At 44.2% G+C, this 13907-nt stretch overlaps 1 protein-coding gene across 1 annotated transcript in view; it reads left to right on the top strand.

Annotated features, from left to right (window-relative positions):
- efhc1 (EF-hand domain (C-terminal) containing 1) overlaps positions 1 to 13907 on the top strand; it is a 43869-nt gene that overhangs the window by 22133 nt on the left and 7829 nt on the right. Inside the window, exon 8 of the mRNA XM_060830690.1 lies at positions 2550 to 2763. Within this exon, the coding sequence (XP_060686673.1) occupies positions 2550 to 2763 (214 nt within the window). The remainder of the gene's footprint in view (positions 1 to 2549; positions 2764 to 13907) is intronic.

Raw genomic sequence — 13907 nt, 5'->3', positions numbered from 1 at the left:
CTATGCATCCTCTCAGATTTCCAGGTTTTCTCAGTTTATATTACTAACCCAGTGTGTCAGACTCACTTTCCTGGCCAGCTATTTTATCTTGCCTTTCAGGCTGGCCTCTCAACAGATGCTGAACTGGCCTTACACTCTTCCCTTTGAGATGATATTCACCAGGAAGACATCAAGACCTGTTTTTCTTTTTTAAAAAGTCTCAGTAATCCTTTTGGTTCAGTGACTTAGTCATCAGTGAAACGCGACAAATCTCTTTCAGCATGTTCAGAGTGAATAGTCCAAGCTTTCGATTTGCTACAGCTGAGATGAGTTGTGCTTAGCGTCTCAGCTGCATTTGTCCTCTTGGATTGAGTGTTCCCTCAAATAACTTCAACTTTATGTTTTTTGAGGGCTTCATTTCTGGATCACTACCTTGAGCCACTTTGGTCAGGTCTGCAAGACCGATGATACTGCATGCAGCACTGAGGACACCTCTTCACCTGTTTACCTCATGCTCTCCTTCTGCAATCATCAACCTATCTGTCACTATCCATCTCACACCTTTCGACTGGATGATGAGTGACTTATCAGAATCATCATCTGATACCTTTTCAACAATCACCTTTTTGTCAACTTTCTCTGATTCCTTTGAACTAAAACAATTGAATCCAGAGTAATTCCGCTTCTTGAAGGTATAGGACTGATTTTAATGTGCTGGACATTGCTCCTTTTTTCTCCTCTGTGATCTCCTCTGCCAGATTGACATTGTCTGACCTTTCTTGTTCCATTGGCTTTTCTCTAAATAATTTTTCCCCAAATTGCTACGTCCATTCCACCTGAAACATCTCTCATCAAAGTCGTCTCTATTCCCATTAATGTTTTGAATTATAATTGACAACATCAATGTTTCTGCACATGTCAACCGCTTTCTTGAGAGTAAGTTTCTCCTCTCTATGGGTGTCCTGTCTTGACAAGACAACCTATTTCTGATGAGATCACCAAACTCAGGACTCAGCCAGAACACTGATTAGATTAGATTCCCTACAGTGTGGAAACAGGCCTTTCGGCCCAACCAGTCCACACTGACTCTCCAAAGAGCAACCCACCCAGACCCATTCCCCTACATTTACCCCTGACTAATGCACCTAACACTACGAGCAATTTAGCATGGTCAATTCACCTGACCTACACATTTTTGGACATTCCAGAGCACCCGGAGGAAACCCATGCAGACACGGGGAGAATGTACAAACTCCACACAGACAGTCGCCCGAGGGGGGAATTGAACCCGGGTCCCTGCTGTTGTGAGGCAGCAGTGCTAACCACTGAGCCACCGTGTTACCTGATCAATAGTTTCCCTTTTCCCCCGAGCTCCGATGTTAACTACAATTGCTATTTAATATAATATTCAAAGTGTGCCTCTAAAACTTTCAGAATATCTCCTGTCTGATTTTTCTGCTCCTCAGTGGTATATCGGGGGCTATACTTCAGCTAAGATCACTCATTCCCCAACACAGATAACAAGGACTGCTCATGTATTCTCTAGTTGCTAAACCATATTATTTTCCCGTGAAAATAGGAAAACCTTTTTGATTTCTAGAGAAGCACAGATTAGAAAATGCAGTCATTAGAGTCATAGTCAAAACTATATAGTATGTAAACCATTTGGCCCACACTGTCCATAGAACAGTACAGCACAGAATAGGCCCTTAGACCCACAATGTTGTGCCAAGATTTGATCCTAATGTAAAATATAGTACCTTAACCTACGCACCCCTCAACTCACTGCTTTCCATGTGCATGTTCAGCAGTCGCTTAAATATCCCCAATGACTCTGCTTCCACCACCACAGCTGGCAACACATTCCATGCATTCACAACTCTCTGTGTAAAGAACCTACCTCTGATGTCTCCTTTATACCTTCCTCCTAATATCTTCAAACTATGACTTCTCGTACCAGTCAATCCTGCCCTGGGGAAAACTCTCTGGCTATTGACTCTATCTATTCCTCTCATTATTTTGTACACCTCATTATTTTTGTCCATGCTGACCTGGTTTCCTACTCCTTCCTTGCTGTTTGGTTTCAGAAGCTGACTTCCTTACTGCTATGCAAATCTACACATTTTTAGCTGCACCATGTTTCAAGTGATGTGTTTAATGACTCTCTCTGACTGCACAGAAAGGCACTTACAGCAAATGCTACATGAGTACGGCAAGCCTGCCAGTACACAAAGGGTGGGATTGCATTTCATTAAACCACAGAACACAGAAAGAGAGGGGAAGAACAAGGTGGATGAGTGAGACACGTTAGAGGAGGCAGTGCAGGGCAAGACAGAGGAAAGGGCAGGAGACAGGGAACATGGGGTTGGGGGTGTCACATGGAGAGTTGAGACACAGAGACAAGGGTACAGGGAGTGGGCACAGGGCAGGAGTAAGTTGCCAGTTGGGTGGGCTGTACTCGCAGTGGAGGCCAGGTTAAGAGGGAAAGAGGGGTGAGTCTATTCTGAGGGTCTGTGCTAACAAGTATTAGGCCCTCTTATTAAGTATATTGCTGTCTGTCTTGGCTGCAGGAGTCCAGGAATCCTGATGACTGGAATCGACGTTTTATCCTCAGCTTCCACGTGGCCACTGATGAGATCAGCATCTTTGAACCTCCACTCCGCAACTCGGGGAGAATAGGAGGAAGAGTATTATCAAAGATAAGGATTCCCAAACCAGGAACCAATGTGGAAAACCCAGAATTTTATACAGCCAAGGATCTGGCGATCTGCTCAATTGTTGAAGGTAAAATTCATCCAGCAAATAACTCTCACAGACTTCAACGTGGCATTTGACCCCTGGTCCTGACCTGTGACTTGGTGTGTCTCTGAGCCAGCAACAGATTACAGTCCAAAGATGGGATTAGTATTCACTCAGTAACGTTCCCTGTCTGTTTCTCTCTGAAATTACAGAGTGGTTAGAGCATAGAGCAATGCCAGTCAGCTCAATGTGTCCATGGTGGATCTTTGAAGGAGCAATTCATTTAGTACCATTCTTCCACCTTCTCCCCGTAACCCTACACATTCTTCCTTTTACAGGTCATAATCGAATTCCCATTTGAATGCCTTGGGTGAACTGGCCTCCTCTACACACGCTCCAGACTCTCACCACTCATGATGTGAAATAGTGTTTCCATTGTTTTATTTTGGTGCAGGGTTGGCTGGTTTTTGGTCCTTCCAGATAGGGAACAGTTTCTCTCTGTCTGCTCTGTCCAGCCACCTCCATGCTTTTGAACACTTTGATGATCAAATTTCCCCTCAACCCTCTCCACACTCAGAATAGCCCCAATTTCTCTAATCTATCTTCATAACAGAGGTTCCTCATCCCTGTATCCATTCTCATGAATCTTCTCTATACTCTCTCTGATGTCTTCACAACTTTCCTAAAGTGTAGTGTTGAGAGCTGGATCAATCAAACTGAGCGAAAGTGAGGCCTGCAGATGCTAGAGGTCAGAGTCAAGATTAGGGTGGTGCTGGAAAAGCACATGTCGGGCAGCATCCGAGGAGCAGGAAAATCGACGTTTCGGGCAGGAGCCCTTCATCAGGAATGAGGCTGGAAGCCTCAGGGCTGGAGAGATAAATGGGAGTGGGGGAGCTGGGGAAAAGGTAGCTAAGAATGCAATAGGTAGATGGAGGTGGGGATAGGTCAGGGAGGAGGGTGGAGTGGATAGGTGGGAAGGGAGATAGGCCGGTAGGATAGGTCATGGGGACAGTGCTGAGCTGGAAGGTTGAAACTGGGGTAAGGTGGGGGGAGGGGAAATGAGGAAACCAGTGAAGTCCACATTCTTGCCCTGGGGTTGAAGGGTCCTGAGCGAAAGCCCTCCTACCTCTGGCTTGCAACAGTTAGATTGCTCAGCAACTTCTAAATCAGAACCGATCAAAGTAAACTGATCAAAGTCCAGTTAAATGGTCACCTGGTTCTAATGGAGGTCGGTAGAACGGTGGCAACAATTGCAAAGCAGTCTTTACCAACATTCACTCGGGGCTTCACCAACCCTTAAGTTTACACAAGGCCGCAGCTAGACTCAGCACCTACACCTTGAAACTTTTTTTTTTACAGATTATGGGTATAACTTCAGATCCTGTCGCTTATGAGAAGCAGATGGTTCAGTTCCCATTGACTGTAATAAAAGGCTCGGGCACAAGCCTGATGACATGGAATTGGCTGAGGAAGTTTTCACCTTGATTGGGTCAGCATTTTTTGAACAGAAAATGGCTGCCTCAGTGAAGTCCTAATGCAATACCTGGATATTTTTCAGGAAGGTTTCAGGGTTGTCAATGGAGCCAAGGCCACCTTGTATGTTGACCATGATTCTGCAAGGCCTGCTTTATGCCATTTTCCTTACTGGCAAAAATGGAGGCAGAAATCAGAAGTCTCATAGCTTGATTCAATTTTTTGAAGAAGTAACAAAGAGGATTGACGAGGGCAGAGTGGTGGACATGATCTGTATGGACTTCAGTAAGGCGTTCAACAAGGTTCCCAATGGGAGACTGATTAGCAAGGTTAGATCTCATGGAATACAGGGGGAACTAGCCATTTGGATACAGAACTGGCTCAAAGGTTGAAGACAGAGGATGGTGGTGGAGGGTTGTTTTTCAGGCTGGAGGCCTGTGACCAGTGGAGTGCTACAAGGATCGGTGCTGGGTCCACTGCTTTTCATCATTTATATAAATGATTTGGATGCGAGCATAAAAGGTACAGTTAGTAAGTTTGCGGATGAAACAAGATTGGAGGTGTAGTGGACAGCGAAGAGGGTTACCTCAGATTACAACAGGATCTGGATCAGATGGGCCAATGGGCTGAAAAGTGGCAGATGGATTTAATTCAGATAAATGTGAGATGCTGCATTTTGGAAAGGCAAATCAGAGTAGGACTTACACACTTAATGGTAAGGTCCTGGGGAGTGTTACTGAATAAAGAGACCTTGGAGTGCAGGTTCATAGCTCCTTGAAAGTGGAGTTGCAGGTAGATAGGATAGTGAGCTGAAAATGTGTTACTGGTTAAAGCACAGCAGGTCAGGCAGCATCCAAGGAACAGGAAATTCGACGTTTCGGGCCAGAGCCCTTCAGAAGGCGTTTGGTATGCTTTCCTTTATTGGTCAGAGTATTGAGTACAGGAGTTGGGAGGCCATGTTGCAGCTGTACAGGACATTACAGGTTGGACTACTGTTGGAATATTGTGTGCAATTCTGGTCTCCCTGCTATTGGAAAGATGTTGTGAAACTTGAAAGGGTTCAGAAAAGATTTACAAGGATGTTGCCAGGGTTGGAGGATCTGAGCTACAGGGAGAGGCTGAACAGGCTGGTGCTGTTTTCCCTGGAGCGTCGGAGGCTGAGGGGTGACCTTATAGAGGTTTATAAAATCATGAGGGGCATAGTTTGGGTAAATAGACAAGGTATTTTCCTTTGCATGGGGGAGTCCAGAACGAGAGGGGCATAGGTTTAAGGTGAGAGGGGAAAGATATAAAAGGGACCTAAGGGGAAACTTTTTCACTCAGAGAGTAGTGCGTGTCCGGAATGAGCTGCCAGAGGGTGTGGTGGAGGCTGGTACAATTACAACATTTACGTGGCATCTGGATGGGTACATGAATAGGAAGGGTTTAGAGAGATACAGGCCAAGTGCTGGAAAATGGGACTAGATTAGGTTGGGATATCTGGTCGGCATGGTTGAGTTGGACTGAAGAGTGTGTTTCTGTGCTGTATATCGCTCTGACTCAATGACTGGAAAACAAGGGAATCATCAAACCTGTCCAGTTTTCAGAATGGGCAGCACCGGTTGTACTGACAGTGAAACCTGATGGCTGGTTTGTCTTTGTGGGGATTTTAAACAAACAGTAAACCCCTTTTCACAGCTGGATAAATACCCAATCCCTTGCATAAAGAACTGATACATAAAGCTGGTGGTGGGAGCTATCCTTCAGGAATCTGGATATAAACCATGCATATCTCCAATTGCAGTTAGATGGGGATTCCCAGAAATATGCAAAAATTAATTCCCATAAGGGTTTGTACAAATATACGAGGCTGCCATTTGGGGTGTCATCAGCGTGTGCTGTTTTTCTGTGGATGATGGGGAATATTTTACATGGTCTACCCCAAGGCAGGTATTTGCCTGAGGGGGGAAATGGGCGACTTGGGCTACAGAGTTCTCAAAACCAGATAACTGCTGTTGGAAGATAAAATTAGGGTAATCAAAGTTGTCCCAGCTCCCGTATCTCTACAGGAGCTTTGGTCTTTCCTTGGGTTGGTGAATTATTACGAAAAGTCCATACCTAGTCTTGTCTCCACCCTGGTTGCCTTACATCTGAGAAAGGGGCAGCCTTGGAAATGGTCTCAGAGCCCAGAATTAGCCTTTAGGGAAGTGAGAAAGCAGCTGGTATCGTCTAAGTTGTTGGCACATTCTAAACTCAAGTGAGATCTGGAGCTGATGTGAAATACCTCTCCATACGGTGTCAGGCTCCCAGATGGCCCAACAGCAAATGCTTCCCAGACTTTGCCTGATGCAGCTGGTAAATACCCCAAGCTAGAGAAGGAAGGTTTGGTGGTTATTTTCAATGTGAGAAGGTTCCACCAATAACATTTTTTAATGGATGTAAATTTGTAATATTCCCCTGCTCGGGATGATCAGAGAGGATAAAGCAATGCCACTCATGGCTTCAGGTCAAATCCAGCAGTGGGCTCTCAATGTCAGTGCGTACAATTATAAGGTGGGACACTGCCTGGGAGGCCAAGTATGAAATATAGATACCTTGAGCTGCCTCCTACTAGCAGATACCCCACCATTAGGTTTTAAACTTTCTGGACACCCTTCCAGTCAGCACTGACCATATCAGACTGTGGGGACAAAAAGTTCCAGTCCTGGCAAAACTAAAACAGCTGGTGGTGATCGGACAAGTCAAAGATAATCACAATCAGAGTTGAAAGCTTTCTGGGCGCAGCGAGACCCGATCACCGTTGAGGTGGCATTTTGTATTTGAGGAGGAAGAGTTATTGTCCTGAGCAAAGGTCGCTGCCAGATACTGGCTGAACTCCACCAGGAATTTCCAAAATGAAGCTGTTGGTAAGAATGCTTGTCTGATGGTTAGGATTGGATGTTGACATTGCTGCATTGGTGAGGCAATGCAACAGAATGTCAGCAAGGAACAACATTACAGCAGCAGCTCCCCCATTGTGACAGCCAGGTAAACCCTGGACTCTGTTACACATCATCTATATCAGTCCTTTCATGGGCTTATTGTTCTCGGTCATTGCACATCCAATCACTTTGAATGCACATCGCATCCAGTTCACTCATCAAACTCTGGGATGATAATTGAAACGTTGCAAGCATCATTTTATAGTTCACAGGTTCCCGAAAGTGTTGGTCACAAGCAACAGGCCATCACTTACTCACAAGTTATTCAAGTACTTTCTGAATGTGAATGGCATTCAGCATAAAAGATGAGCTCCGTAAGAGGCACAGTCAACGCAAGATGAGGTCAGAGGACACACAAAGTTTAGGAAGGTGAGGTGGTCTTAAACAAACCGGTGGACCACATGAAAGCAGCAAACTCACCCACGGGTCAGGACCAAAACATACCCAGTCCCTTGGAAACATGGGTTTTCCCCCTCCAGCCAGTGTCAAAGAAACCTCTGAGATAGACACGGCAGATATCATAACCTTGACACCAGTGAAAGACACTGTGTCTATGAGTGGGACTGATGCTCAGTTCTACCTTATTTTTGCCTTGTCTCTCAGCTGTTCGTAGTGGGTCCTGGCCTGGTCTCTCAGCAGCTCATGGCAGTACCTCAGCTTGGCAAACAAGTGAACCTTACCTGAGCATGTTCCTGAGGCACTGGGGGTGATCGACAAGGTAGCAGTTCCAGTAGCAGTGACAGTATCTCTGATGGCAGCAGACAGTACAGCTTGATAAACCGAGGTTTCATCAAAACCTGTTTGACCTTTTACTTATTCTTTTATTTTCCTTGTTTAAATTGAGAGACTTTAATGGTAACTATTACCTTATTTCTCTATTTATCCACTATTCTATGAAGTAATACTTAACGTTTAAACTCTCGTTTCTCTTACAACTTTGTACCTCGGCACCTTGGTACTTAAAGTGGCAACATTAGACACTTTCATTGTACTCCTATTCTCGATAAGAAACTCGAGAATCTACATTTTTGAAGAACTTTAAGTAAATTAATCAAACGTGAGTTACCCTTCTCCATAAAACCATGCTGACTCTGATTGATTACCCTTTGACTTTCCACATGTCATATTGTTATTTCTATGATAATAGATTTTAATAGGTTCCCAATGACAGATATTAAACTAAACAGTCTATAGATTCCTATATATTCCTACTTTTTGCCTCCCTTTTTGAATAAGGGCTTAAATTAGCATTATTCCAACCATTGAAGCCTTTTCAGAAGGCAGACAGTTTTGTAATATTATAACCAGTCCATGGGGAATCAGGTCAGTTTGCAGACAGGATCAGAAGAGCAGACACCTGTCTAACACCCAGTCAGTGCAAGGGCATCTCAGTCATAGGGCGACACAGTGGTTTGCACTGCTGCTTCACACTGCCAAGGAACTGGGTTCAATTTCAGCCTTGGGTCACTCTCTGCATGGAGTTTGCACATTCTCCCTGTGTCTGCGTGGGCTTCCTTTGGGTGCTCCAGTTCAAAGATGTGCAGGTTAGATGAATTGGCCATGCTAAATTGCCCACAGTGTTCAGGAATGTGTAGGTCAGGGTAGGTAAATATAGGGTAGGAGAATGGGTCTGGATGGGTTACTCTTCAGACAATCAGTGTGGATATGCTGGGCCAAATGGCCTGTTTCCAAACTGTAGAGAATCTAATTCTTTTCACCTGCAAAGGTTTCCTTTACAGGAACTCGGCTATAGAACTTCTCTAGAAGTTCTGAGATTCCAATTTCATTGGATCTAAAGAGTTACAAGGGAACTCACACAGGCCTGAAACATATGCAACTTAAAGGAGTTGAAATTGAAACATTTCATTTACTTGATTTACTCATAAGCTAAATACCTCCCTTTACCTCTCGACCGAGCTTTTCTTGTGTGTGTATGTGTCTAAGCCTGGAAAGTGTGTTATGGACTAGGCCAGACCACTTAAAACATTCGGAAGCAGGCAGGTCAGACCATAACTTTGCAATCTGTTTCAGTCAGTGTGCAGTGAGAGTTACCCGGAGTAAGTTAGCGAGGTTGACTACCGGGTTTTAAAACAGGCAGAAATTTATTCACAAAATTACACAATGAAACACCAAGAACAGAATAAAAAAACCCATACAGAACTCAAACTGTTCAAACTAGACTTCATTATGCAGTTCTGAATATACACAACAGTCCCAATAAGCAAACCCCCTTAAAATACAGTAAAAATGGAACAAATGCTTACAGGTTGAAGTTAGAAGGGCAGAAGGGGAGAGAGAGAGAGAGAGACTGTTTCCACACAGCTAGTATGGAACTAGTTCTGGACTGAACTACTCAGCTAGAGTTCCTGATGAAGGTATTTGCGTGAAACGTCGATTTTCCTGCTCCTCGGATGCTGCCTGACCTGCTGTGCTTTTCCAGCACCGCTCTAATCTAAACTCTGGTTTCCAGCACCTGCAGTCCTCACTTTTGCTTAGCTAGTGTGACCACTCCCTTTTAATGATTCTCTTCTAAAACATGACCATTTTGGTGGGAAGTCTTTTCTATTTAAATATAAACAAAAGGCCTCTCAGTATCCTTTTCACCTCTGTATACCAAACTAGTCACCTCAGAACCAGGAGGGGTGTACGACCCCTCTGAAAGAAACGAAGGACACAGAATCCTTGAGAAAAGGAACAGCTTTTAGAAAAATGTAACCTGCTTTGTGACACATCCCCCCCTTAAAATATGAACCATCATTACCAAAAGATGGCTTCAGTTTTAAAATCCTTCAGTAACCCATAGTAGTCTAAACACACAAATACACTATATGAACGATAAAATTGCAAACATGCACAACCATATGCGAATTCAGGCTGTGACACACCTGCAACTGAACGTCTCCGTATCTCATTCGAGTCTCGATAATGCGTCAGCAATCATGTTTTTGTGACCTGCCACATGCACTATTGTCAAACTGAACGGTGAGAACAACAAGTTCCACCTAAACAGCCTGGCATTTTTGTCCTTAAATTCTTCCACAAATGTCAATGGGCTATGATGATCAGTGTATACGATTGTCTCAGATACATTGCTGGTAATATAAAGACTGAAATGTTGTAATGCCAACACCAAGCTTAAAGTCTCTTTCTGCACCGTTGAATATTTCTGTTGACGAACGTTCAACTTCATGGACAAATACCCGATGGGTCTTACTATCCCGTCATCATCCTCCTGCAGGAGCACTGCACCGACACCTACATCACTGGCATTGATAGCCGCCTTTGTGTAATCGAGCCTGGTTAATACTGAGGCAGTGGGTAACACAGTTTTGAGGCTGTCAAATGCCTTTTGACAGTCTGCTGTCCACTGAAACCTCTTGCCCTTCTTTAACAATTCGCTGAGTGGAGCAGTCACACTGTTAAAGTTCAGCACAACCTTTCGGTAAAATCCACTCAACCCCAGGAACGTTGGCGCTGCTTTTTTTGTTGACGGTGTGGGAAATTCCCAATTTACTTTCATTTTTGCATCCTATGGGGCCATTTGTCCATGTCCAACATCTTGGCCTAGGAAGGTGACTCGGGCTTTGGCAAATTCACTTTTAGCTCGATTTTACAAAGTTTGCGTTCCAAAGTCGATCGAACAAGTCCGATAAATGCTGTAAATGTTCCTTCCACAAGTGACTAAAAATCACCAGGTCATCAATATACACCACACTGTTGGGTAATCCGGCAATACCTTATTAGTCAGTCTCTGAAATGTGGCTGGAGTGTTTTTCATACCAAATGGCACAATCATGATCTGATAAAGTCATTTGGCGTTACAAAAGCTGAAATTGCCTTTGCTGTCTCTGACAGAGGTACTTGCCAGTCGCCTCTGAGCAAGTACAACTTAGAAATGTGAGTTGCTTGTCCCACTTTTTTGAGCTAGTCCTCCAACCGTGGAATTGGATATGCATCAGTCTTTGTAACGGCGTTGACTTTGCGATAGTCCACAACTCACCGCTGGGTACCATCTGGCTTTGGCACCATGACTCTGGGTGAGCTCCAGTCACTGTAACTCACTTCGATTATGCCATCTTGGAACATGCACTGTCTCTCCTTCTGAACCTGTGCCAACTTTAGAGGGCTATAGCTATGAGGATGTTGCTTAATCAGAACAGCATCTCCAATCTCTACATCATGCACAATTATGTTAATACTTCCCAGTTAATTTCCATATATTGCCCCTTGTGACAGTAATAACTCTTTCAGGTCATTTCGATTTTCATGTGGAAGGTCGCTCAATAATTTATCCCAATTTTTGACAATGTCCAATTTGATTTGAGGAATGTCCAATTCAGAATCCTCTGAACGTGGTTCTTACTTCTGGGCTGTAATCATTAACATCATCTCCTCTTGCTTTCCTTCCCGATCAAAATACCTTTTGAACAAATTTACATGACACACACTTTGTGAAATTTCTTCCTGCCTGGAGTCCTGATGAAGTAGTTCACCTCACTCAATGTCTTCTTGATTTGATAACGTCCACTAAACTTTGCTTTTAAAGGCTTACCTGTCACTGGAAGTAACACTAACACCTTATCCCCAATTGCAAAATTACGAATTTGTGATTTCTTATCTGCTTCTTGTTTCATTGTATGCTGTGATACTTTTAAATGCTGCCTAGCCACCTCTCCAGCTCTATTTAATTATTCTCTAAAATTTGACACATAGTCCACATAGATTGTCTGTGAATTCTGACTTATTAATTTCTCTTCAATCAATTTTAACGGTCCTCTTACTTTATGCCCAAGTGTTAATTCAAATGGACTGAATTTGGTTGATTCATTCAGTGTATTGCTGATCGCAGACAGTACAAACAGAACTCCCTTATCCCAATCATCTGGATAATCCTGATCATAAGCCCTCAACATGGTCTTTAATGTTTGATGCCATCTCTCGAGCTCCCTGTGATACTGGATGGTACACATTCCCAAGTTATCCACAACCACCTTGTATAGTTTGGATGCAAAGCTTGATCCTTGATTTGACTGGATCTCTATTGGCAGGCCGTATCAAATAAAAAATTTAAGTATTTCTTCTACAACCCTTTTAGCTATGATATTGTGTAATGAGATTGTCTCTGGAAATCTAGTCGACATAGCCATTACGGTCAATAATTACTCATTCCCACTTTTTGTTTGAGGTAGGGGATCTACACAAACAATCAAGACTTGTGAAAGGTTCCTCAAATGTTGGAATAGGTAATAAAAGTGCAGGTTTTATTATGCCTGTAGTTTTCCAATTAGCTGACATGTATGACATGTTTGGCAAAATCTTTGTGTAATCCAGGCCAGTAAAAATGTCTTTGTATTTTAGCCTGTGTTTTCCTCACCCCTAAATGACCTCCAAGTGGTAGCTCATTGGCCATTCGCAGCACCTCCTTTCTACACCAAACAGGCAAAACAATTTGATTAATCTCTGCCCGTTTCTCACTTGCTCGAATGTGTGATGGTCTCCATTTCTTCATTAAGACATCATTTGTTAAGTTATAACACATATGGATGCATTCACTTTCTTTCTCTGTATATGCCTTTTGATATAACTGGTTTAAGTTCTCATCTTTCTGCTGTAACTCAATCAGCTTAGCAGAGCTAAGGATACTTGCATGTTTACCTATTTGCTCCTGCTCTGTACCACTTATCTGATAAAAACAAAAGTCCCATACAGCTAGGTCAGCTTCCTTATCTGTGGTCTCTCCTGCCTCAGCTTGTGCCTCTGTGATCTTGTGACCACACAATCTGGGAAGGTACTTGGAAAATCTTTCTCCAGATCTTCAGTTGCCAGCGTCTCTACTTGCTTTTCAACTACAGTAGGCAGCACGCCTAGTGGTGAATCAACTATATGATTTGCAAGGACAAATTGTATTCCTGGAGCTGAGAGTCTGTCCAGTACGTCTACCTCAAAATTTCCACTCTTCTCTGGACAATCTTGCCTCATTGTACTTGATTGAGCACTTATTATTTCAGAGCTGAAAAATGCGTTGCTGGAAAAGTGCAGCAGGTCAGGCAGTATACAAGGAGTAGGAGAATCGACGTTTCGGGCATGAGCCCTTCGTCAGGAATGAGGAGGATGTGCCAAGCAGGCTAAGATAAAAGGTAGGGAGGAAGGACTTGGGGGAGGAGCGTTGGAAATGCGATAGGTGGAAGGAGGTTAAAGTGAGGGTGATAGGCCGGAGTGGGGATGGGGGCGGAGAGGTCAGGATGAAGATTGCAGGTTAGGAAGGTGGTGCTGAGTTCGAGGGTTGGGACAGAAATAAGGTGGGGGGAGGGGAAATGAGGAAGCTGGAGAAATCTGCATTCATCCCTTGTGGTTGGAGGGTTCCTAGGCGGAAGATGAGTCGTTCTTCCTCCAGGAGTCGTGTTGCCATGGTCTGGCGATGGACGAGGCCAAGGACCTGCATGTCCTCGGTGGAGTGGGAGGGGGAGTTGAAGTTTTGAGCCACGGGGCGGTTGGGTTGGTTGGTCCGGGTGTCCCGGAGGTGTTCCCTAAAACGTTCCGCAAGTAGGCGGCCTGTCTCCCCAATATAGAGGAGGCCACATGGGGTGCAGCGAATGCAGTAAATGATGTGTGTGGAGGTGCAGGTGAATTTGTGGCGGATAAGGAAGGATCCCTTGGGGCCTTGGAGGGAAGTGAGGGAGGAGGTGTGGGCACAGGCTTTACATTTCTTGCGGTTGCAGGGGAAGATGCCGGGAGTGGAGGTTGGGTTGGTGGGGG

The sequence above is a fragment of the Hemiscyllium ocellatum genome, chromosome 10 (assembly GCF_020745735.1).
Source record: "Hemiscyllium ocellatum isolate sHemOce1 chromosome 10, sHemOce1.pat.X.cur, whole genome shotgun sequence".
In the NCBI taxonomy this organism is placed as follows: domain Eukaryota; kingdom Metazoa; phylum Chordata; class Chondrichthyes; order Orectolobiformes; family Hemiscylliidae; genus Hemiscyllium; species Hemiscyllium ocellatum.
The sequence above is the reverse complement of the archived record's forward strand: the minus strand, read 5'-3'. Positions and strand labels throughout refer to the sequence as shown.